Consider the following 26171-nt stretch of genomic DNA (forward strand, 5'->3'; position numbering starts at 1 on the left):
CTGGCAAGTCCAGCGGAATGGAGGCACATGCACCATGCCCCGTCAGTAGTGTAAATAACTGTGTCGAATCGATTCAAGCGTACTCGGTCTACCATAGAAATCAATAGGTGTTTAGTCTCGTGTCAATTTATAGATTACACCTTTCGGCATTTCCGTTTGCCTAAGGGTGTAATGTTGAGGCCACTAAGCTGGTTCTTCGCAGTCGGCTGCCTTATTTTGGCTTACTGCAGTAGAGCTTGTGGTGTCACCAAGACAATGATTCTGAATGGATTGTAGTGCAGGTAACTACTACCGGTTCTCATGGGATAATCTTTTCCTACCACCCATTCTATGGGGATTGCTACTGTACCTAAATTGTTAAAGTAATGTGTGTCATGACACGCACACTGTGTTTGGATTCAGCACAAAAAATATTTTTTATGTAAAGTGAGAGCAAATAATTAATTACAATATCATACAATGGAAAATTGAGGATGGAATGTAACAATATTATGAAAAGGAAAGATGCTACTCACCATATAGCTGAGATGCTGAATCGCACATAGGTGCAACAATAAGACTGTCACAAATTAGCTTTCGGACAGTATGGCCTTCATCAAAAAGTGTGGGTTCAGTTGCCAGAGACTGCAGTTGTGTGTGTGTGTGTGTGTGTGTGTGTGTGTGTGTGTGTGTGTGTTTTTATCTAGTTTTGGTGAAGGCCATACTGGCCAAAGGTTAATTTGTGACAGTTGTTTTGTTGTACCTATATGCAACTGAGCATCTCCTCTATTTGGTGAGCAGCAATTATTTACAGTATTTAGATAAGGACTTATGTCTTCATATTTGGAATGTTTCTCTCAATTGCTATTTTCAAATGAACAAAGTTACAATACTTCTCCATAGCTCAGTTTGAGCACCCTCTAATTGCATTGAACACATTTATACATGACATAGTAACATAAAAATAAAAAAATATACTTCAAAGTGGGGAGACAAGCTCAGAGAGAGGAGGTAGACTGCCGGATAAAGTACGAAATACATAATGAAATACAAAGACATGCAAGCAGAGCTCCAAAACCTTATGCTAATCACAATAAACATTTTCACTTATTTTGTTCAGTAAGAGCTAGAGCAGGGGCTGTTGTGATACCTTTTCTCTCATTACCTCTGTTCTCATTTACTTCCGTCTCTAGGCTGGTATATTTCACGTGAAAGTATTGAGCAATGTGCGCTTAACAGTTCTTACTATACCTTAAGCTGTGTCATGAATTCCAATGTTACTTCTACTTGTTGCTAAGACAAGAAGATAGAAGAGATAGAGAAGATCCAATGGAGAGCAGTGTGCTTCATTACAGGATCATTTAGTAATCGCAAAAGCGTTACGGAGATGATAGATAAACTCCAGTGGAAGATTCTGCAGGAGAGACGCTCAGTAGCTTGGCACGGGCTTTTGTTGAAGTTTCAAGAACATACCTTCACCGAGGAGTCAAGCAGTATATTGCTCCCTCCTATGTATATCTCGCGAAGAGACCATGAGGGTAAAATCGGAGAGATTAGAGCCCACACAGAGGCATACCAACAATCTTTCTTTCCATGAACAATACAAGACTGGAGTAGAAGGGAGAACCAATAGAGGTACTCAAAGTATCCTTCACCACACACCGTCAGGTGGCTTGTGGAGTAGGGATGTAGATGTAGATAATCTTCTTAACAGTTTTTGGCTCTCTCAAATACTTTACTACTGGGTGATATATTCATTGAAGATTTGTATCATTACATGTTTTCTTTCTTTATGTGTGTACTCTTCATTACCGTAAGTCATCATTGAAGACCTTCGCAGTGATTTATTCAACCTACCTGCAATATCATGTGAATTTTTGCGCTGCATCAGAGGTTCTCAAAGATAGCAACAGTTTATTTTCCAGCAATGAACTTACCTTGAAGTCTGAAAACCAGTTGTAAATAATAAGAAGTAGCTTTAAGTCTGTTTATTTTTTTCCCATATGTATTTTATGAGGACATGAATAATGGTGTTTGGTAAAATCAATAAGCTATTTTGATGTGCAGAGGGGAGATTGTGGCTGTATTCCAAAGTTTTCTAGCTGTGTTATGTAAGGTGCTGAACCCTGTAGCTAAGCGAGGCTCGGTGCAATTGCTGTGGCGTGATACAGTGGTATGTGCTATAGTCAATACGATACCATGTCGCATCGATAGCGAGCGTACCTCTGGAGCACGAGCTGCTTGTCCAGTGCCTTTATGAAGAGCAATATTCACACGGCTGAGAAACATTGGAAAATGTATTTGGCTCATAGGTACAGTGGTAGGATCTATATCAATGTGTAATACTCGATAATTTGTTGTTATCATTAAATATGAAAACTAATAGGTCACTTCAATTATGTTTAGTGACGTAAGGATTTGACTGGAAATACTGCAGATTGATAAGCTGTTTATGCATAGTCGCTTTCAGATGCTCAAGTCCCTATAGTGTGATTGCGGCCACAAAATAAATGGCAGTTCACATCATAATTTGAGTGAAGCATTACTGAACACCATTAATAGTTGGTATTTCCTCCATGGTATCCTGAGTAGAATTTCACGGTATTTGTATCTTAGTATGTTATCTGCTTAGTTTGAAATCTCTGTTAGGAGTAAGTGTACTCGAGAAGGATTTGACTATTGCGGCGTATTATATTGTCTCTCTCTCACATAGCAAGGATTTGCACAAAAATGCATATAGTAGCTGATCCTTGCTAAAACATGAATCTCCGTTAATTACTCCTGTTATGATGACAGATGGCACAACCAAATCTGCCAGAAAGTGTTAACTGAAATTCCTAATGGGACTGGTATAATTGTTTACACTCAAAACTAAGTCCATTATGGTTCTGCTTCTTCAATCACACAATGGAATCGGGTTCCTTGAGAAATTAAAAATATTTTCTTTTATCTACTGAAAGCTATTGGCATTAGCTTTCATACTATGATTGATATGGTAGATTGTGCAGAATGCTTTCAGGTGATCCCTGAGCAGTCTAACATTGGACTTACTTAAGCCATTAGGCGAGTGCGTAACCGTTTATTTGATAACGGATTTAATGCCTTAACTTTACATTTCAATAATTCTTTGCAAAGCTGGGATGCAGTTGGTGATTATGAAAGGAAATGATCTACTGGTATGCTCCAGTCAGTATAGAAATGCATATGTGCAGGTCATAAACAACAAGCGGGCATGTGACCAGACAGATGAGCGCCATGCGACGTCAGAGCGATGGACGCCAATTGCTGCTAGAAGTGGTGAGGGAGCCTGCACGCATTTGAATCCTGCACGCGAGCGACAATGTGACATTGCTCGCCATAGCAGCTAAGCTTTCCCAATTGTAACTCCATTAATATTTTTCATATCATGAGGATGGAAAGATGTTTACCAGGCTGTCGATAAATGATTCTATGGTGTAGAAATTTTTAGTAACACGTTTACGGTCCTGTTGCCTTTGAGTTGGCAAGAGTAAGCCTATCTTTATTAGTTTCTTGTTTTATAACAAATTTTCCTTACTAGCAAATAATAAACAACAATCTTGAACCTAAATGGGATTGAATTGCTGTCTCAGTGTGCAAAATTGAAGTGTAAAATAGTAGTCAAGGCTTTGTTTAAAAGTACACTTCTAACTCAACTCGCGCAAGTTTTAAGTGTTGCATAGAAGTTAGCTGTGTTAGTGAACCATTTCATCTTCATGTAAATACAATTGGTTGACTTCAAAATTAACACAGTTGGTAACTTGTTACACTCTGTGTAGACATTCATAGCAATTTGCTTGTGGCAGTATAAATAATTGACTGAAAAAACATCTCATAACACTTGTTAAGAAATAGAACTGCACAATGTGTGAAGCATTGTAGGAAGAAATGAAACAGTTGCGTACTGGTAACAGCTGTTACTTGGAAGTGTGAGGTTTTGACTCTCAAGCTGTCCAATGGTACTTGTAACATTGAGTGACATGGCAGTTAACTTTCTCTACATTTTCTAGGTGTTCAAATTATGGCACAAGAAGTAGCTTCTGACTGACTCTCAAGTGGAGCATAACTTGGGTTCTTCATGTGGATCTAACACTTGCATTGACTTGCGACCACATGTATTTCTGAGGAATGGATTACTATTAAGCATTTGAGAGGTCTTTTTGCTACATTTGGCATCTATTTCACTTATAGTGACATAATGCAAACTGTCTTGGTTTCCTATATTCCTTGTGGAGGTTTTTGCCTTCCTGGGCCTGCATTAATTAAATTTAAGAAATGTGTTGCCATGGATTCGTAACAACTTACTCTCTGTAGATTTTCTGTTTGTGATCAAGTGTAAATGGTAGATGATGTCTAACTTATGTAACTCATGACGGCTGTATCACAAACTTACTCATACTTTCATGTTTTCCTGTAACTGGCAGAAATTTGCCACAACTGAAAAAGCATTAATTAGTTAGCTCACTTATCAGTTAGTTCTCATGACTTGAATCTTATCACTTTCCTCTGCTCTAGTTGCTGATGCTTAACACTATGATTATATTATAACATGACTCAACTAGAAGCATAAAAGAGCACAAGCAATCCTTGCCCATTTTTTGGTTTTAGCAGAACAGCATGCATCTCTGTTGCACTCAGTTCTGTCCGGCTAGTACATTTTATAGATACAAACAAATAAGTAAATGATTCTTATCCTTCTTATAATTTTTCGACATTCTTATCACTACGTCCTTTTCATTTAGTCCCTGGACCTCAGGGCATAGGGATGCTTGTTTTTAAAGCATAGCGAGGATGTGCTGGTAGCACCCATTCTTTCATCTTTGTCTGCCTTTTAGTAGTGATACCTTTACCGGTCAAAATGACTTCAAGGATAGAAGCAGGTGGTGCTGGTTCAGGTGGCACAGATGGATCTTGATATGGCTTAAGCCCATCAAAGTGTACTATTGCAGTATGATCAGGTAACTGAATTTCGGCATTCACCAGGGAGGTGATGTGCAATAGAGGGAAGGGGCCCTCATACCGAGAAATGAACTTCTTAGTATGTCCCTTTTTCATCACAGGATTTTGGAACAATACCATATCACCAGGTTTATATTGAGGGACTGGAGTGCCTTTGTTCCTATGTTCCCTCTGTTTTTGTGTGACTTTAAAATTACTGTATTTAACTTGGTTCCATATGACTTTGAGATGGTGGGCAAGCCTTTCTACTTCACCTGTACTGATTTGTCAGTCTCAAATGGTGAATTCATTGGTCTCCCATAGACTGCTTGGTACAGGGAATATCCCATTGTCTCAAGGACACGACTATTGTATGCTGAGGTGACAAATCCTACATATCTGTCTCAATCTGAGTCTTTCCTACATAATATGATAGCGTTCACACAGTAGTTTTGTGCACTCGCTCTAGGCACCCATTGGCTTTAGGGTGAAAGGGTGTAATTTGCCATTTTTTATTCACAACATTTTGCAAACTTGAGTAAAAAGGGCCATCATAAAATTTGAGCGTTGGTCAGTGAGCATTGTATTGGGACTTCCAAACTGCAGTACCAAGTGATTGACAAAGGTGCGAGCAACAGCTTCAGTGGTCATACCCACAAGTGGTATCAAAATTAAATACCGTGAAAAGCGATCAGTAATTGACAATATATATTTGTTATTCTTGATGCTTTGTGCAAATGGGCTGCAGATATCCAAGGCTACAATTTGAAATGGGTTTGATGCTTCTGGTAATGTTTGTAAAGAAACTTTAGTCCTTTGTGGAGGTGCTCTTTGCGCACAAGGCAGACAATTTTGTTTGTAGTTCCTAACGTCGGTATGTTGACCTTTCCACCAGTAATTAGAGGCTGTTCTTGCATTTATAACTCATTGCCCACTATGGCAGGCCAGTAAACTGTCATGGCGCTGCGCTATTATTCATTGTTGCAATTCTTTAGGAATCACTAGTCTACTACCCAATGGTGTCTTGCGATATAGTGTACTATCGTCTGTACCAGAATCAGAGAGTGATGCATAGTGGTGGCATTCTACATCTCTCTCTCTTGTGATACTCTCAGTTCTTCTGTGAAAACTGTTTGTGCAACTCTAACCTTTCTACATAGGCTGTCAGCATTGCTGTCCAGGCGATCAGGCTTATACTGAACTGTGTAATCATATTCTGACAATTTTAATGCTAATCTCATTAAGCAACCACTGGGATCTTTTGAACTTAACATCCATACTAAAGCAGTGTGGTCCATAAACACAGTGAACTGACATGCATATAAGTAACACTTAAAGTTATTTACTCCAATCATGAGAACTAGCAACTCCTTCTCAGTAGTACTGTGATTAATTTCTGCTGAGGTCATTTGTCTGGAGGGGTAACCAATTGGTCTTTTCTCACCATTATATTCCTGACTTGAAACAGCTCCAACAGCGCAATATGATATGTCCATTAGAAGAATGAAAGGTTTTTCAAGATCTGGACATGTTAGTAAATGTGGACTAGTCAGAATTTCTTTAATTTTCCTCATTGCTACTTCGCACTCATCTGTCCATTCAAGTACCGTATCTTGCTAAAGTAATTTTGTTAATGGCTTTGATATTGTAGCATAATTCTACACAGAATGGCTTTAATAGTTGGCTAAACCTGTTGTTGTTGTTGTTGTGGTCTTCAGTCCTGAGACTGGTTTGATGCAGCTCTCCATGCTACTCTATCCTGTGCAAGCTTCTTCATCTCCCAGTACCTACTGCAATCTACATCCTTCTGAATCTGCTTAGTGTATTCATCTCTTGGTCTCCCTCTACGATTTTTACCCTCCACGCTGCCCTCCAATACTAAATTTGTGATCCCTTGATGCCTGAGAACATGTCCTACCAACCGATCCCGTCTTCTGGTCAAGTTGTGCCACAATCCTGTTCAATACTTCCTCATTAGTTATGTGATCTACCCATCTAATCTACAGCATTCTTCTGTAGCACCACATTTCGAATGCTTCTATTCTCTTCTTGTCCAAACTATTTATCGTCCATGTTTCACTTCCATACATGGCTACACTCCATACAAATACTTTCAGAAATGACTTCCTGACACTTAAATCTATACTCGATGTTAACAAATTTCTCTTCTTCAGAAACGCTTTCCTTGCCATTGCCAGTCTGCATTTTATATCCTCTCTACTTCGACCATCATCAGTTATTTTGCTCCCCAAATAGCAAAACTCCTTTACTACTTTAAGTGTCTCATTTCCTAATCTAATTCCCTCAGCATCACCCGACTTAATTCGACTACATTCCATTATCCTCGTTTTGCTTTTGTTGATGTTCATCTTATATCCTCCTTTCAAGACACTGTCCATTCCATGCAACTGCTCTTCCAAGTCCTTTGCTGTCTCTGACAGAATTACAATGTCATCGGCGAACCTCAAAGTTTTTATTTCTTCTCCATGGATTTTAATACCTACTCCAAATTTTTCTTTTGTTTCCTTTACTGCTTGCTCAATATACAGATTGAACAACATCGGGGAGAGGCTACAACCCTGTCTTACTCCCTTCCCAACCACTGCTTTCCTTTCATGTCACTCGACTCTTATAACTGCCATCTGGCTTCTGTACAAATTGTAAATAGCCTTTCGCTCCCTGTATTTTACCCCTGCCACCTTTAGAATTTGAAAGAGAGTATTCCAGTCAACATTGTCAAAAGCTTTCTCTAAGTCTACAAATGCTAGAAACGTAGGTTTGCCTTTCCTTAATCTTTCTTCTAAGATAAGTCGTAAGGTCAGTATTGCCTCACGTGTTCCAGTGTTTCTACGGAATCCAAACTGATCTTCCCCGAGGTTGGCTTCTACTAGTTTTTCCGTTCGTCTGTAAAGAATTCGTGTTAGAATTTTGCAGCTGTGACTTATTAAACTGATAGTTCAGTAATTTTCACATCTGTCAACACCTGCTTTCCTTGGGATTGGAATTATTATATTCTTCTTGAAGTCTGAGGGTATTTCACCTGTTTCATACATCTTGCTCACCAGATGGTAGAGTTTTGTCAGGACTGGCTCTCCCAAGGCCGTCAGTAGTTCCAATGGAATGTTGTCTACTCTAGGGGCCTTGTTTCGACTCAGGTCTTTCAGTGCTCTGTCAAACTCTTCACGCAGTATCGTATCTCCCATTTCATCTTCATCTACATCCTCTTCCATTTCCATAATATTGTCCTCAAGCACATCGCCCTTGTATAGACCCTCTATATACTCCTTCCACCTTTCTGCTTTCCCTTCTTTGCTTAGAACTGGGTTGCCATCTGAGCTCTTGATATTCATACAAGTGGTTCTCTTTTCTCCAAAGGTCTCCTTAATTTTCCTGTAGGCAGTATCTATCTTACCCCTAGTGAGATAAGCCTCTACATCCTTACATTTGTCCTCTAGCCATCCCTGCTTAGCCATTTTGCACTTCCTGTCGATCTCATTTTTGAAACGTTTGTATTCCTTTTTGCCTGCTTCATTTACTGCATTTTTATATTTTCTCCTTTCATCAATTAAATTCAACATTTAATCTGTTACCCAAGGATTTCTACCAGCCCTCGTCTTTTTACCTACTTGATCCTCTGCTGCCTTCACTACTTCATCCCTCAAAGCTAACCATTCTTCTTCTACCGTCTTTCTTTCCCCCATTCCTGTCAATTGCTCCCTTATGCTCTCCCTGAAACTCTGTACAGCCTCTGGTTCTTTCAGTTTATCCAGGTCCCAACTCCTTAAATTCCCACCTTTTTGCAGTTTCTTCAGTTTTAATCTACAGGTCATAACCAATAGATTGTGGTCAGAGTCCACATCTGCCCCTGGAAATGTCTTACAATTTAAAACCTGTTTCCTAAATCTCTGTCTTACCATTATATAATCTATCTGATACCTTTTAGTATCTCCAGGGTTCTTCCATGTATCCAACCTTCTTTCATGATTCTTAAACCAAGTGTTAGCTATGATTATGTTGTGCTCTGTGCAAAATTCTACCAGGCGGCTTCCTCTTTCATTTCTTAGCCCCAATCCATATTCACCGACTATGTTTCCTTCTCTCCCTTTTCCCATACTCGAATTCCAGTCACCCATGACTATTAAATTTTCGTCTCCCTTCACTATCTGAATAATTTCTTTTATTTCATCATACATTTCTTCGATTTCTTCGTCATCTGCAGAGCTAGTTGGCATATAAACTTGTACTACTGTAGTAGGTGTGGGGTTCGTATCTATCTTGGCCACAATAATGCGTTCACTATGCTGTTCGTAGTAGCTTACCCGCATTCCTATTTTCCTATTCATTATTAAACCTACTCCTGCATTACCCCTATTTGATTTTGTGTTTATAACCCTGTAGTCACCTGACCAGAAGTCTTGTTCCTCCTGCCACCGAACTTCACTAATTCCCACTATATCTAACTTCAACCTATCCATTTCCCTTTTTAAACTTTCTAACCTACCTGCCTGATTAAGGGATCTGACATTCCACGCTCCGATCCGTAGAAAGCCAGTTTTCTTTCTCCTGATAACGACATCCTCCTGAGTAGTCCCCGCCCGTAGATCCGAATGGGGACTATTTTACCTCCGGAATATTTTAACCAAGAGGACGCCATCATCATTTAATCATACAGTAAAGCTGCATGCCCTCGGGAAAAATTACGGCTGTAGTTTCCCCTTGCTTTCAGCCGTTCGCAGTACCAGCACAGCAAGGCCGTTTTGACTATTGTTACAGGGTCAGATCAGTCAATCATCCAGACTGTTGCCCTTGCAACTACTGAAAAGGCTGCTGCCCCTCTTCAGGAACCACACGTTTGTCTGGCCTCTCAACAGATACCCCTCCGTTGTGGTTGCACCTACGGTACGGCTATCTGTATCGCTGAGGCACGCAAGCCTCCCCACCAACGGCAAGGTCCATGGTTTCTTCTAGCAAAGATTTTAATTCTTTAAAATTTCTTGGGGTTGGAAAATTATCCACTGCCTCAGTTAACCTAGGATCTGGCTTAACCCCATCTGAACTAATGATGCACCCCAGGTATTGAACCTGTGACTGTGCAAAAGAACATTTTTCTAGTTTTAAACTCAAGTGCGTACACACACACACACACACACACACACACACACACACACACACACACACGTGCGGACAAGCACAATTCCTGCATCATGCACACACAACTGCCAACTCAAGCATCTTGGGCCAGAAAGCAATATCACATGGGATACAAGCAGCAGTCTGTAGGGAGTGGGGAAGGGGAAGACATAGTAGTACACAGGTGGAGAGAGAGAGAGAGAGAGAGAGAGAGAGAGAGAGAGAGAGAGAGAGAGAGAGAGAGAGACGAACGATGTCTGGTGAATTGTGCAGGAACTAGCCTGCAAATAGGCACAGCATCAGGAAATTGTGGTGCAGGGAGATGGGGAAGAAAGGAACGAAAAAGGGAAGGAGTGGGGAAAGATGGGCGAATGCGTTTTCAGAGGGCTGTAAATAAACAGTGGGGAGATGAGAATGGGAAGGAGATGATAGGAAAGAGGGAATGGATACTGTTGGGTGGAGAGTGTGGGGACAGTATGTTGCCGAAGGTTGAGTGCGGAATAATTATGGGAGCGGAATATGTGTTGTAAGTATAACTTCCATCTGTGCAGTTCAGAAAAGCTGGTGGAGGAGGGAAGTATCCAGATAGCTAGGGTAGGGAAGCAGCAATTGAAGTCAAGTGTGTTATGTTCAGCTGGGTTCTGTGCCACAGGATGGTCTACTTAGCCCTTGACCACAGTTTGGCGGTGGCCCTCCATCCTGGTGGTCAGCTGGTTGGTAATCATAGTGATGTAAAAAACTGTGCTGTGGTTCACCAGAGCTGGTAAATGACAATGCTGCTTTCACAGGTGGCCTGCACTCTGATGGGGTAGGATAAATCTGTGACAGGACTCAAATAGGAAGTGCTGGGTGGGTGGATTGGGCAGGTTTTGCACCTGTGTCTTCCACAGGGATATAATCCTTGTGGCAAGGTATTGGGATTGGGAGTGGCATAGGGGTGGACTAGGATTGTTGTGGAGGTTGGATGGGTGATGGAACACCATTTTAGGAGGGTGGGAAGTATATCAGGTAGGATGTCTCCCATTTCAGGGCTCGTTGATAGGTAATCATAGCCCTGGCGTAAGATGTGGTTTAGTTGTTCCAGACCAGGGTGGTACTGGATGATGAAGGGGACACTCCTTTGTGGCCGATTCTTGGAGGGGTAGGAGGATTGGGGGTGTGAGGGGAAATGGCACAGGAGATCGCTTGCCGACTGTATGGGGGACAGTGGCTGTCTGTGAAGGCCTTGGTAAAACCCTCAGCATACTGAGCAATGGAGTTTTTGTCAATGCAGATCTGCCATCCCCACATAGCCAGGCCATATGAGATGGAATTTTTGGCGTGAAAGGGATGACAGCTGTCCGAATGTAGGTAATGTTTGTGGTTGGTGGGTTTAATGTGGACAGAGGTGCAGATGGAGCCATCAGAGAAGAGGTGGTCAACATCTATAAAGGTGGCATGCTCGATTTAGGAGGACCATGTGAAGTGGATGGGAGAAAAGGTATTGAGATTGTGAAGGAAAGAAAATAAGGTGTCTTAGCCTTGAGTCCAGATCATGAAGGTATTATCAGTGACCCTGTACCAGACTAGGGGTTTTGTGTTTTGGGAGGCTAGGAACATCTCCTCTAGATGGTCAATAAGAAGGTTGGCATAGGAGGGTGCTACGTGGGTGCCCATCGCTGTGCTGTGGATTTGTTTATATACCTTCCCTTCAAATGAGAAGTAGTTGCGGGTAGGATAAAGTTAGTAAGATGTATTGAGGAATGAGGTAGTGGGTTTGGAGTCTGAAGGATGTTGAGAAAGGTAGCGTTCAACAGTGGTAAGGCCACGAGCAAGAGGTATGTTGGTGTTCAGGGAGATGGCATCAACAGTGATGAGTCGAGATCCAGGAGATAATTAGGTGGGGATGGTGGAGAGTTGGTGAAGGAAGTAGTTGGTGTCTTTGCTGTGGGAGTCTAGATTATGAGCGATTGGTTAGAGTTGTTGGTCAGTGAGGGCCGAAGTTCTTTCAGTAGGGCCACAATAATCAGCCACAGTCATGCATCCAGGATTGTTGGGTTTGTGGATGTAGAAGTTGGGTGTGCGGGATGTCATAGGGGTGAGGAGGGAAATGGATTCAGGGGAGATTTTCCGGGAAGGGCCTAAGGCTTTAAGCAGTGATTGGAGTTTGTGTTGGACTTCAGGGATGGGATCACCCTAGCAGAGTTCATAGCTGGAGGAGTCAGATAATTGGTGGGGGCCTAGTTCCAGGTAGCCTCTGCGATTCATAACAACAGTGGTGGAACCTTTGTCTGCAGGTAGGATGATTAGGTCATGATTTGTTTTGAAGTTGTGTTTGGCTACTCTTCTTCTATTGGAAGGTTGGTGATATGAAGAAGGGACCTGGGGAAGGATGGTGAGGCTAAGTTGGAGGTAAGGAATTCCTGGAAGGTGATAAGAAGGGTTGGGGATTACGGTTGGATGGTGGTATGAACTGGAAGAGGCTGAGTTCAGTGTTGGAATTAGTGTGTTTTTGGTTGGAGGGATTGGTGGCTAAGGAATGCTTCCATTGCAGGGATCGGTATAAGGAGAGTAGGTCTTTGACACATCCAGCATTGTTAAATTTGGTTGTAGGGCCAAAGGTGAGGCCTGTGGATAGGACTGAAACTGCCGTGGAGCTGAGGGTTTTTGTTGGAAAGGTTAATAACAGTGTTACATGAATGTTTTGTCTCTGGATTTGGATTTGGTGGAGGGTTGGTGGGGAGTTGTGGGGGATGTGGCAAGTTGAAAAAGTCAGCTAGGCAGCTCTGCTGCAATAATTGGACAGCTTTTATATTGATATGACTACCAACCAGTTGTCCACCAGGATGAACTGCCACTACCAAACTGTGGTCAAGAGCAAAGTAGACCAACTGAGACAGATTCAGATATTACACCTAGTGTACATGCGATACATACATCAATGATAATCCAACAAATATTGTCAGCATGCAAGGCTTATTTTTACCACTGAATACATTTAACCAGCGATTGTTACATGAATCTTGATACTCAGTATGTAGCTAAGCTAAAGAATAAGTATAAAAAGTAAGAAGTAAGGCAATGTTGAGGATTAGGACCCTCACAAGATCCCTCATTGTTGGATTGGATTGGAAGGGAAGATTCTGTCCTGTTGCCAGTGGGATTGCCTCCTCTAAGGTCTGTGGATATTTACCTATATAGATAGCTGAAGTTATTAGTGTATGAAAACTTCATTACAGATGGAAAGAGATTTGTTGGTAGAGACCTAGGTGCATTGTCCCATTGTTCAATGACAGCAGGGATATTTGAGAGAGTGCAGCAAAATTTATACATCATTGTAATGTTTGCTGTGAAGCTGAGGGTTGTTATCTTGAACAGTTTGCTATAAGGCATAACTTGTTCATGCCAGTAAAAAATTTATACCAAAGGAAGTTTCAGTCAGGGAAACAATTGTGAAACTGAAATACTTACCAGATCTACCAGGAGGTGAAAAGTTCAGTATTGCTAAAAGACATACACAAAAGTAAAAGTGACAACACTATTGTAGCATTTGGAACTATTACTTCCTTCCTTGGAGGGGTGAGTGAGATATCTCTAATGCCTCTCACATCATCTTTGTCTATCCTTGTACTGAGTACAGGTGAGTCTCTCTCATCCTACGGTAGGAATAACCTATCCCTGAGTACAGGTGAGTCTCTCTTATCCTAGGGTATGAATAACCTCTCCTTCCTGCACATACTGTTTGTCAAACAATTGCTTCTTTCTATATTGATTTGTGTAGTGTCAGTGTGTAATTTAAGGCTTCACATTGTCGTGAATGAAATGGGAGGGGGGATTAATGAGAGTCTTTTGATTTGTATTTGCAAAGACTGGCTTTTAAATCTTGTTCCAGCTATAATTTTTTAAGTTTTTTGTAGTTCCCAAAATCATGCCAAATGACTATTCTGTAAGGAGGGTATGGCTACTTCATGTTCCCATTCTTCTCCATCTGAGCTATAACTCTTATCTTTAGTGGTCACAACATTGAAATTTCATTGAACTTTAACCATTCTTTACATTGTCATGATTTGCATTACTAAAGTATGTTTTCACCCTGGCTACATTTTCCTAAACTGTGAAAATCTGATTTTATGTCTCATAATTTGCAATGTATGTCTTGGTTTATTTGAAATATATATATATATATACTTAAAAAATATGCTATTGGTTGTGTGCACTCATCTGGTAGGATTTGTTACAGGTTCATTGAATTTGAATAGAATTATTTTAGTAAGTATGTTAGTGTAAATTATATCTTATATATTCAATTATTTCTGTTTGTTTCAGCTGGACAATCTTAGTGCATTGGTTCAAAATAGTGATGAAATGGAACCAATTGTATCAGATAAATCTACACCTATACCTAATCTAAAGCACTTGCTTTCATCTTTGCAAGACCATCTACTGGCATACTGCTGTATGGGTTCGAAAAACATGGAACTGGTAAACTGTAACAGTCATTTAACTTTTCTGTTATTTTCATAGATCTTTGGCCTCACAATGGTTGTATATTTGCTCCAGTTCTTTTATTTGTGTGTGTGTTTGGGGGGGGGGGGGGGCACATGCTTGCATGTGTAAATTGGACAAGGGGGACAGAAAGAGAATGGGGCGGGGGGGGGGGGGGGGCGAGGTGAGAGAGTGGAAAGAGAGAGAGAGAGAGAGAGAGAGAGAGAGAGAGAGAGAGACCCCCAGTAGGGCCACAGGAGTGAGATAATATAGCTAACTTTTTAAGCAGTAAAAGTTGCGTATAGCATCCCACTCCATTGCTTTTTTATATTTTTTTATGTACGATACATGTACATAATAGGTATCAAAATATTCATTAGAGACTTGTTTGTTAACCGATAAAAGTTAATCTGAATTTTAGACAATGTTTACCCGCTGACATAAATGGAACAGGTAACTGTCTGGGAAGTCGAAACATTTGATTTAATTTCTTTTGTCATGATTAAAGTTTTTGGAAAACCTGGAAATGTGTAATTCTTTATTTAAATAATGAAACACTGCATCAGTTACGTATCTTTTCATGGTTAGCATGATACTATTCGAGGATTTATTCTTATTGTCAAGCACAGATGTTTACATAAGTATTTTGGGTGATGTTTGCACACTGTGTCTGTCGCAATCTAGTCATTTTTTTGAGGCTATAAGGTACTGTGCATGCTCCATTATGCAGAAAACCACACGCATGCGAGTGGCCAGGCCCTCCTCCCCCACCCCCCACCTCCCCCCCACACACAATGTTAAACATAAAAAAATACTTACATAAATATTTGCACTTGACAATGAGAATAAATTCTTGAAATGCGTTTTGCTAAACATGAAAAAATACTTAACTGGTGCAGTGTTTCATTATTTAAACCAGAAACATTTGACTAACACAAAGTTGTCAACTAGTGCCACAAATGGTCAAACATGTGAAACGTGTTTTCAAGGTGTCATTGTGATCGCAACAATCACAAAGTTGGGCATGCACAACAGAGACTGAAAACTATTGTGATCGGTTATTATTTGAATGATCCTAGTTACTCCCATCAGCCACCACAACAAGTGGAGGATGGTAGTGGCAGGAGATAAAGCACAAATTGTTTTGTTATTTACCAGTTCAGATCTGTTGAGTAAAATTCCCCAGTGTCAAGAAACTTAACCGTATAACGTTTGTAAACACTACGTAAAGGCCAATGCCATACCAGTGTCATCATCATCAGTTATCTGCTATATTAGCAGGTCCTTTGCCTCTCCATTTTCTGCGATCCATTGCTTCCTTCTTAAGGCTGCTGTATGTTGTACCGTCCATCATGTCATCCAGTATCTGGAATCTCTTCCTTCCTCGCTTCCTTTTCCCTTCTACATAACCTTCTAAAACTGTTTTTATCAGTCCGTCATTCTTTCTTAATATATGCCCAATCCAATTTCTTTTTCTTCTCTTTATTACATCTAGTAACTGTCTTTTCTCTCCCACTCTTCTCAGTACCTCTTCATTTTTTACTGTGTCCATCCAACTTATTCCTTCCATCTTCCGCCATGTCCAGATCTCAAAAGCCTCCAGCCTTTCTCTGTCTTTTTTCCTCATAGTCCATGTTTCGGCGCCATATAGAAGAACACTCCATACAAGACATTTTATGAGTCTCTTTCTGAGTTCTCTGTCCAGACTGCTGCAGAAGATTCTCCTTTTCTTATAAAATGCCTCTTTTGCCATTTCTATCCTTGTTTTAATTTCTGTGGTGCACTTCCAGTCGGTGTCTATCCTGCTTCCAAGATACTTAAAATTTTGCACCTGTTCTAGTGTTTCTCCATTCAGCATAATTTTTATTTCCTTATTTACTCCTAGTGCCAATACTTTTGTTTTATTTGTGTTAATTTTCATTCCATATTTTTTTCCGTTAGGTGCAATGGTGTCCACCAAATCCTGTAATTCTTTTTCCCCTGTGGCTAGAAGGACCATGTCATCAGCAAATCTCAAACACCCTATTATTCTTCCTCCAATTTCTACTCCTTTGTCATCTAATGAGCATTGGTCAATCATATTTTCCAAGTAGAGGTTGAAAAGAGTAGGTGATAAACAGCATCCTTGTCTTACTCCTTTTCCTAGTCTGATCCAGTTTGTACTTTCTCCTCTCACTTTAACTGAAACTTTTTGATTAAGATATAATGAGTTTATAAGTCTTCCGGTTTTCCAGTCCATTCTCTTTTCCCTCATTATAGTCGCCAGCTTGTCCCAAACCACATTGTCAAATGCCTTTTCTAGATCGATGAAGCGCATATATAGGTCTCTTCCTTTTTCAATAAACCTTTCTCCCAAGATTCGTAGGAGCCCTGTTGCATCTCTGATGCCCGTATTCCGTCTAAAGCCAAACTGCTCCTCGCCAAGATTCTCCTCCATTACTTTTTCATGTCTTTTATTAATTTTTCTTAACCAGTGTCATATTACATCAAATATGTCACCTTTTGCTCCATGAACATTTTTTCGTAAAGCATAAGTTGCTGGAAAATCGTAAATGTGTTGACAGAAAATTGGGTACGAATTAACATTGTGAACATAGGAAATTTGATAGGAGTCATAAAAAAATGTTGTAAATAATGAGAAAATGTTAATTTTGGGAATGTAGTAGTAGATTTATACTGTGTATGATTTTGTTGTGTTCTGAAGAAGAACATAAGTTCATAATCTCAGTACAGTACTCGAGTTCTTGTTTAAGTACCTGCCCTTTGCTCAGTGCCATTATCTTATGGTGAGTGGCAGTCTTTGCTCATACCATTGTTTTACTTAAAATTTTATGAGTTATATCATTGGCGTAACATGTGTTTTAGGAAGACTCTAAATTCCCTCATTCTAGATTTTATCTTACCTTTTGAATGATGACAGTTTTGCACAACAGTCTTGTTGCCGTTGAAACAAGTGCACCTCTTGAAATTTTCTGGCAGATTAAAACTGTGCGCCACATTGGAACTCAAATCTGGGATCTTTGGCTTCCGTGGGCCATTGCTCTACCAACTGAGCCATCTGAGCGTGACTCACGAGCTACTAATTCATTCTGAAGTACACCCATTTTATAACAAGACCCTGTTCATTCTTTTAGTGCTAGTCAATGATATGACGTATGAAAATAGTCACCATGCATCAGGTCTGTATCAACTCAAGAAGGTACTGCTTTAAATCTTCTCATCTACAATTTATGCCATGAGTGCATAGAAACTGATATTATTCATAGTTGTCCACCCATCATTGCCTTTGTGGCAGGCAAATCATTTAGTTTTAACAGATAACTGTGCACTAAAGTGTTTGTGAACTATAATTTGGGTAGAGCATGTTTATAATTTTTTTTAAAAATGTTATGTATATGACATAATTTTATTTAATGTGATCAGCTTTATAACAATGCCAAATTTACTTAAGATTTGTTGCAAATGAATATCAGTTGAGATGACTGCATCACATAAATAAATAAGTAAATAAAAAAATCAGTATCTCGTCAGGCTCCAAATGACAGTGGAAGGCTGTCTACAGACTGAGACTCACTTCGACTTTCTGGAAGGAGAACTTCATCTGAAGTGGAAACAGACATCAGTATGAAAATTCGTGGGAAATGATTTCTCCAATATCTGCTCTAGAATCATCAAGTGAACGCAATCCTGGTCAGCTTCTTCGAGCCAGAGGTTATTTCTGCGTGCAATAATAGCTTTTTCCCCTTTTTAAATCCTATTGGTAAAATTATATCACATATCGCATGATTGTCTTCTAGGCAAAAACAGTGTGCTTGACATATCCTGAAACAATGAAAAATACATTATATGGAAACATTTTACTCACTATTAAGATTCACTTTTTTAAATAGTAAAAACTTAAAATGAGGACAGATTTATGCACTTTGTACTTTCTAATCTATATACACACTACATCTACATCTACATCTACATTTATACTCCGCAAGCCACCCAACGGTGTGTGGCGGAGGACACTTACGTGCCACTGTCATTACCTCCCTTTCCTGTTCCAGTCGCGTATGGTTCGCGGGAAGAACGACTGTCTGAAAGCCTCCGTGCGCGCTCTAATCTCTCTAATTTTACATTCGTGATCTCCTCGGGAGGTATAAGTAGGGGGAAGCAATATATTCGATACCTCATCCAGAAACGCACCCTCTCGAAACCTGGCGAGCAAGCTACACCGCGATGCAGAGCGCCTCTCTTGCAGAGTCTGCCACTTGAATTTGTTAAACATCTCTGTAACGCTATCACGGTTACCAAATAACCCTGTGACGAAACGCGCCGCTCTTCTTTGGATCTTCTCTATCTCCTCCGTCAGACCGATCTGGTACGGATCCCACACTGATGAGCAATACTCAAGTATAGTTCGAACGAGTGTTTTGTAAGCCACCTCCTTTGTTGATGGACTACATTTTCTAAGCACTCTCCCAATGAATCTCAACCTGGTACCCGCCTTACCAACAATTAATTTTATATGATCATTCCACTTCAAATCGTTCCGCACGCATACTCCCAGATATTTTACAGAAGTAACTGCTACCAGTGTTTGTTCCGCTATCATATAGTCATACAATAAAGGATCCTTCTTTCTATGTATTCGCAATACATTACATTTGTCTATGTTAAGGGTCAGTTGCCACTCCCTGCACCAAGTGCCTATCCGCTGCAGATCTTCCTGCATTTCGCTACAATTTTCTAATGCAGCAACTTCTCTGTATACTACAGCATCATCCGCGAAAAGCCGCATGGAACTTCCGACACTATCTACTAGGTCATTTATATATATTGTGAAAAGCAATGGTCCCATAACACTCCCCTGTGGCACACCAGAGGTTACTTTAACGTCTGTAGACGTCTCTCCATTGATAACAACATGCTGTGTTCTGTTTGCTAAAAACTCTTCAATCCAGCCACACAGCTGGTCTGATATTCTGTAGGCTCTTACTTTGTTTATCAGGCGACAGTGCGGAACTGTATCGAACGCCTTCCGGAAGTCAAGAAAAATAGCATCTACCTGGGAGCCTGTATCTAATATTTTCTGGGTCTCATGAAGAAATAAAACGAGTTGGGTCTCACACGATCGCTGTTTCCGGAATCCATGTTGATTCCTACATAGTAGATTCTGGGTTTCCAAAAACGACATGATACTCGAGCAAAAAACACTTTCTAAAATTCTACAACAGATCGACGTCAGAGATATAGGTCTATAGTTCTGCGCATCTGCTCGACGACCCTTCTTGAAGACTGGGACTATCTGTGCTCTTTTCCAATCATTTGGAACCCTCCGTTCCTCTAGAGACTTGCGGTACACGGCTGTTAGAAGGGGGGCAAGTTCTTTCGCGTACTCTGTGTAGAATCGAATTGGTATCCCGTCAGGTCCAGTGGACTTTCCTCTATTGAGTGATTCCAGTTGCTTTTCTATTCCTTGGACACTTATTTCGATGTCAGCCATGTTTTCGTTTGTGCGAGGATTTAGAGAAGGAACTGCAGTGCGGTCTTCCTCTGTGAAACAGCTTTGGAAAAAGGTGTTTAGTATTTCAGCTTTACGTGTCATCCTCCGTTTCAATGCCATCATCATCCCGTAGTGTCTGGATATGCTGTTTCGAGCCACTTACTGATTTAACGTAAGACCAGAACTTCCTAGGATTTTCTGTCAAGTCGGTACATAGAATTTTACTTTCGAATTCACTGAACGCTTCACGCATAGCCCTCCTTACGCTAACTTTGACATCGTTTAGCTTCTGTTTGTCTGAGAGGTTTTGGCTGCGTTTAAACTTGGAGTGGAGCTCTCTTTGCTTTCGCAGTAGTTTCCTAACTTTGTTGTTGTACCACGGTGGGTTTTTCCCGTCCCTCACAGTTTTACTCGGCACGTACCTGTCTAAAACGCATTTTACGATTGCCTTGAACTTTTTCCATAAACACTCAGCATTGTCAGTGTCGGAACAGAAATTTTCGTTTTGATCTGTTAGGTAGTCTGAAATCTGCCTTCGATTACTCTTGCTAAACAGATAAACCTTCCTCCCTTTTTTTATATTCCTATTAACTTCCATATTCAGGGATGCTGCAACGGCCTTATGATCACTGATTCCCTGTTCTGTACATACAGAGTCGAAAAGTTCGGGTCTGTTTGTTATCAGTAGGTCCAAGATGTTATCTCCACGAGTCGGTTCTCTGTTTAATTGTTCGAGGTAATTTTCCGATAGTGCATTCAGTATAATGTCACTCGATGCTCTGTCCCTACCACCCGTCCTAAACATCTGAGTGTCCCAGTCTATATTTGGTAAATTGAAATCTCCACCTAAGACTATAACATGCTGAGAAAATTTATGTGAAATGTATTCCAAATTTTCTCTCAGTTGTTCTGCCACTAATGCTGCTGAGTCGGGAGGTCGGTAAAAGGAGCCAATTATTAACCTAGTTCGGTTGTTGAGTGTAACCTCCACCCATAATAATTCACAGGAACTATCCACTTCTACTTCACTACAGGATAAACTACTACTAACAGCGACGAACACTCCACCACCGATTGCATGCAATCTATCCTTTCTAAACACCGTCTGTACCTTTGTAAAAATTTCGGCAGAATTTATCTCTGGCTTAAGCCAGCTTTCTGTACCTATAACGATTTCAGCTTCGGTGCTTTCTATCAGCGCTTGAAGTTCTGGTACTTTACCAACGCAGCTTCGACAGTTGACAATTACAATACCGATTGCTGCTTGGTCCCCGCATTTTACAAGGAAGTGCTTCAGAGACTAAATCACAGGGTTGCTTGCATCCAAAAGGAGTTCCACCCTTCGTGGCAGTTGCACCACGGCAACATACCAGCTCACACCACCTTTGTTGTCACCGCCTTCCTGACACGGATTGATGTGACAATGGTGCCGCAGCTCTCTACAGTCTCGACCTGGCCCCCGCGGATGTTTTTGTGTTTCGTTGGTTGAAAAGGGACCCCAAAGAAAAGTACCATGAGCTGGTGTCAGCATGCAAGCTACTTTGATGGCTTCTCTGAAGAGCATCCCAATTGATGTGTTCCAGAAAGGTTATGATAGGATGACTGAAGAAAACTTCACAAGCCAGGAGCACTAAAAAAGCATTTTATGGGATGACCAATTTTGACAGAGCTATGCTGTCATCATTGGATCTTATGCTCTAAAATTTCCCGTACAACATGTAAAAAGGCATAAGAACCGATGTTGACAGCATAGCTATGTCGAAACTGGTCATCCAGTAAAATGATTTTATAGTGATCTTGACTTGTGAAGTTGCTTTAGTTATCATACATTGCAGATCGCCCCCAAACTGACAATGTCAGGAATATGTAACCTTATGATACATGGAAGTCACACTGTCAAAAATGTATTGATGTAGAAGGCTCATACTTTGAAGAATTTTAAGTTGTTGAACCTATCAGATTAATAATAACAATAATAATAATAATAATAATAATAATAATAATAATAATTCAATGCAATCACATTACTTTCTGGACAAATCCTATACAACAAATGTACTGACAACCACTGCCGCTTGGCAGTGCGCCAGTCCTTAAATAGAAATGTAAAAGTCTATGATGCCAAACTCATTTTTAGATTAATTGTGTTTGTAAAGTTATAATGAAAAATGAAAAGTTCATGAAAACTTGAGCATGGCAGTAAGCTTTACCATAAAACGAGTATGTTGAACGTGGGTTTTTATCATAATTTGATTTTTTATGCAAAATTTCATAAAATATTCATTTTGAATATTACTTTTTAGATATGCAAATTGCTACTGAAGTGCGTCACTATTTTAATTACTACCAGTTACAGAGACTTCACTCCTAAAGTTACATTATTAGATATATTCAACTATCTTACCAACCCTGTTAAAGATTATTATCTACTGAACTGTTTACATTTCCAATAATTAATCACATTTACAGTGTTTTTGCTAGAACACTCTATTGATTCATTTTATGAAACTATATTACACGAATGAATGATTTTCTTCTTGGATGAAAAATTATTGTTTTAACAGAATGTGTTAATGAAATTCCAAACCATCATAATTTTGTAAAGCACAACTGACTTGTTATTTAGAGGACATTTAATTATTCCAAATATTTTCAGATAGTGAATGACAACTGTGAAAGGAATAAACATAAGTATAAAATAACAAAATGAAAGATATAGTGTATTGAGTATGACTAAATCTCTTGATTCATATACTCCTATTTGAAATATAAGGCTGTTACGTTACACACACACACACACACACACACACACACACACACACACACACACACACAAACTTTATGCATGAGATTCAGCCAGAATATTCATGTAACAAGGGAAAAAAATTAAGTATCGGAATTATGTAGACACATGCCAAACTGAAACAGCAAAGGCCTAGATTTGTTACAGGTGGCCCTATAAAGAGTAACTGTTTGCAATTTTTTTCCCAAACAAATCTAATTAATCTTCATCTCCTTTCTTGTTTCTTGTCTCTTGTTTTTTTTTTGTTTCTTGACTCTTTGGTCTGGTCATTCACTTTCATCTCCTTTGCTTTTGAATTCTTGTTTAAGCTCCATATCAGGTGTGTCTTTTTTTTCTATGAATTTTACAATATCATTAAAGTTGAATGAAACCCAGGGCATAACAGATACAAAATGCATGGAAAGTTAGTAAACGTCAGGTGGACAGATAAGTTAATATACATACTAGTTAGCTGGAAATCTGTTCAAAATTGAATGCATGTATTACCAAATATCTACAAATGTAAGTACAGTGGCAACACGATGAGCTCAGTGTCATAATTAAGCAAATTTATGTTTTATGAACACTCCTTTAGTATTACTCCAGTCTAGTTACGTGATTACTTATATAAAAGTTACAAATAAGTTTACGTCAGCTCTTGGTTGCCATGTGTGTTTAGGTTATATGAGCAAATAGTGTTGTGAACGAAGAAAGATTTGCACATTATCTACAACATATAAACTTTCACAAACTTGTATGTCCACTGTAATCCATAAGTGAGACAGCACCATTGCAATACATAGGCATTGTTTGGAAGTTTTTGGAGCCAGTGGCTCCTCCTCCTGGGAGGAGGGTTGAAAGCGAAGTAAGAGGGATAAAGAAAAAGGACTAATGAGCTTAAGGAAATGGATAAAGTTTGGAAAAGTTACTGAGGCTAGTGGGGTAATTACGTCCAGTGAAGGCCGAGGTGAGTTCATTCAGAAGCGGAATTTCTGGCCCTTACATCTAATCCTGTTCCTGCTGATTCCTTCAAAAACAGCTTGGCAATACACCTCTTGTCACTCAGTACTATCCTGGTTTCAAATGTATTAATCTGATACTTACACAAGGCTATGACTTCCTAAAATCGTGCCCTGAAATTAGATCTATTTTCCCATCACACCTACAAGCTTTTGACCCCCCCTTCCCCCCACCCTCCAGTCTCTGCAAAATCCTGGTCAGACAATGCCCTGTGGTCCTTCTGCACCCATTTCTGAACCCTACGGCTCTTACCCCTGTGACTGTCCCCACTGTAAGACTTGCCCTATGCACTCTCATACCACCACCTATACCAGCTGTGTATAAGGCAAAACATACACTACAAAAAGGAGGGCCAACTGTGGATGACACATATGATGTACCAGGTGTTATGTAAACACTGTCTGGCCTTTTTAGATTGGTATGGTTATCACCAAGTTGTCAGGATGAATGGGCATAGACAGAGGGTGTACACTGGCAGCACACAATATCCTGTTGCAGAGCATGCTCTATAACATTATAGTTGTGATCTCAGTGTCTATTCCACTGTACGTGCCATCTGTACTCTTCCCCTGGACACTAGCTTCTCAGAACTCCGCAGGTGGCAGTGGGCATTATGACATGTCTTCATTTCTCGCCACTCACCTGTCCTTAGTTTACAGTAATTTCTTCAGTCTCAGTATTTCTTCTCAGTAACTATTCCTTTCTTCAGCCCCCCCCCCCCCCCCCCCCCCCTGTCGACACACACACACACACACACACACACACACACACACACACACACACACACACACACACACACACTTTTACCACAGACAATATCCTTAACTTTCCGCTCTTTTAAAGCTTGCATGAAGTTTTGTCAGTAACCTCTGTCTTGCTTATTACCCTATCTTCCACCTCTGACCTCTCAGATTTTCTAATCTCATCAGCTGCAGTGCCCAACAATCAGTCATTCCTTTTCATCCCATTCGGGCAGCCTTCCCTGATCTGAGGTTTCTGGGTGACTTTTCCAAACTCTACCCATTTCTTAAATCTTGTCAGTCCTTTTTCTTAATTCCTCTTCCTTCCCCTTAACCCTTTTGCCAGAAGAAGGAGCCACTGCCTCCAAAACTTGCAAATTTCCTCAACATTTATATGTGCAGTTCTCCTGCTGCCACTTCAGAAATAAATTTTTTGTATCTATCCAGTTATATTATATTTTCCATTGCTAAAGTTTTTTCATATGTACATTTTCCTATTGAAATAAAGTAACTGGTCAGTATGTTCATTATTAACAAAGAAAAAGGAATCCTCATTGTTTTCTTCTGATATAACAACAAAAACAATCAATTAGTGACAAAATTATTTAATTGGATAGATAAAAAATCTACCCGCCAAGCGGTAACAGAACACACACATAAAAGATTATTGTAATTGGCAAGCTTTCAGAGCCAGTGGCTCCTTCTTCTGGCAGAAGGATTGAAAGGGAAGGAAGAGAAGTGAAGGAAAAGGACTGGAGAGGTGTAGGAAAAGGGACTGATTTCGGGAAAGTCACCCAGAACTGCAGGTCAGGAGAGACTTACCATAAGGGATGAGAAGGAAAAACTGATTGTTGGGGACTTCATAGGATGAGATTTGAAAACCTGAGAGCTTAAAAGGTGGAACACAGGGTAATAGGCAGACAGAGATTACTGCTTAAACATCATCCATAAGTTAATAAGAGTGAAAAACTAAGTGCATTGTATGTAACAGAGGTGGGAGAACAGCAGTGAGAAATAGACGGGAAAGACAATGAAATATGTACAAAACTAAAACACAGTGAAGCAAAGAGTAGTTACAGTGAACTAAGGCTGAGATGGAAGAAACTAACGTAAATGAAGGCCAGGTAGGTGGTGAGAACCAAAGACATGTTGTAGTGTTATTTCCCACCTGTGCAGTACTGAGAAACTTGTGTGTGATGGAAGATTTCATATGGTGCTTGAGGAGAAACAGGCGCCGAGGTCATGAATGTCATGTTGTAGGGCATGCAGGTGGCTCTCCCTTTGTTAGGATATGTTTTGCCAGTTACAGGGCTGTTATAGGGGGTGGTAGGATACATAGGGCAAGTCTTGCTGCAGGGACAGTCACAGGGATAGGAGCCAAAGGGTAGATAGATGGGCGCAGACGGAACATAGGGTCTGACAAGGCTATTTTGGAGATTGGGAGGGCAACGGAAAGTTGTTCCAGATGTGGTGGGCAAAATTTCAGACAGAATGGATCATATTTCAAGGCATGATTTTAGGAAGTCATGGCCCTGTTCAACCTACACAATATACTCATATATCCTTACATAACCCCTGCTCCCAATCCCTTACCTCATGGCTCATCCCC

At 40.3% G+C, this 26171-nt stretch overlaps 1 protein-coding gene across 1 annotated transcript in view; it reads left to right on the forward strand.

Annotated features, from left to right (window-relative positions):
• The window catches only part of LOC126413339 (probable E3 ubiquitin-protein ligase HERC1), a 722413-nt gene that overhangs the window by 139567 nt on the left and 556675 nt on the right, over positions 1–26171 (forward strand). Inside the window, exon 14 of the mRNA XM_050083249.1 lies at positions 14371–14526. Coding sequence (XP_049939206.1) covers positions 14371–14526 — 156 coding nt within the window. The remainder of the gene's footprint in view (positions 1–14370; positions 14527–26171) is intronic.

The sequence above is a fragment of the Schistocerca serialis genome, chromosome 7 (genome assembly GCF_023864345.2).
Source record: "Schistocerca serialis cubense isolate TAMUIC-IGC-003099 chromosome 7, iqSchSeri2.2, whole genome shotgun sequence".
NCBI classification, from domain to species: domain Eukaryota; kingdom Metazoa; phylum Arthropoda; class Insecta; order Orthoptera; family Acrididae; genus Schistocerca; species Schistocerca serialis.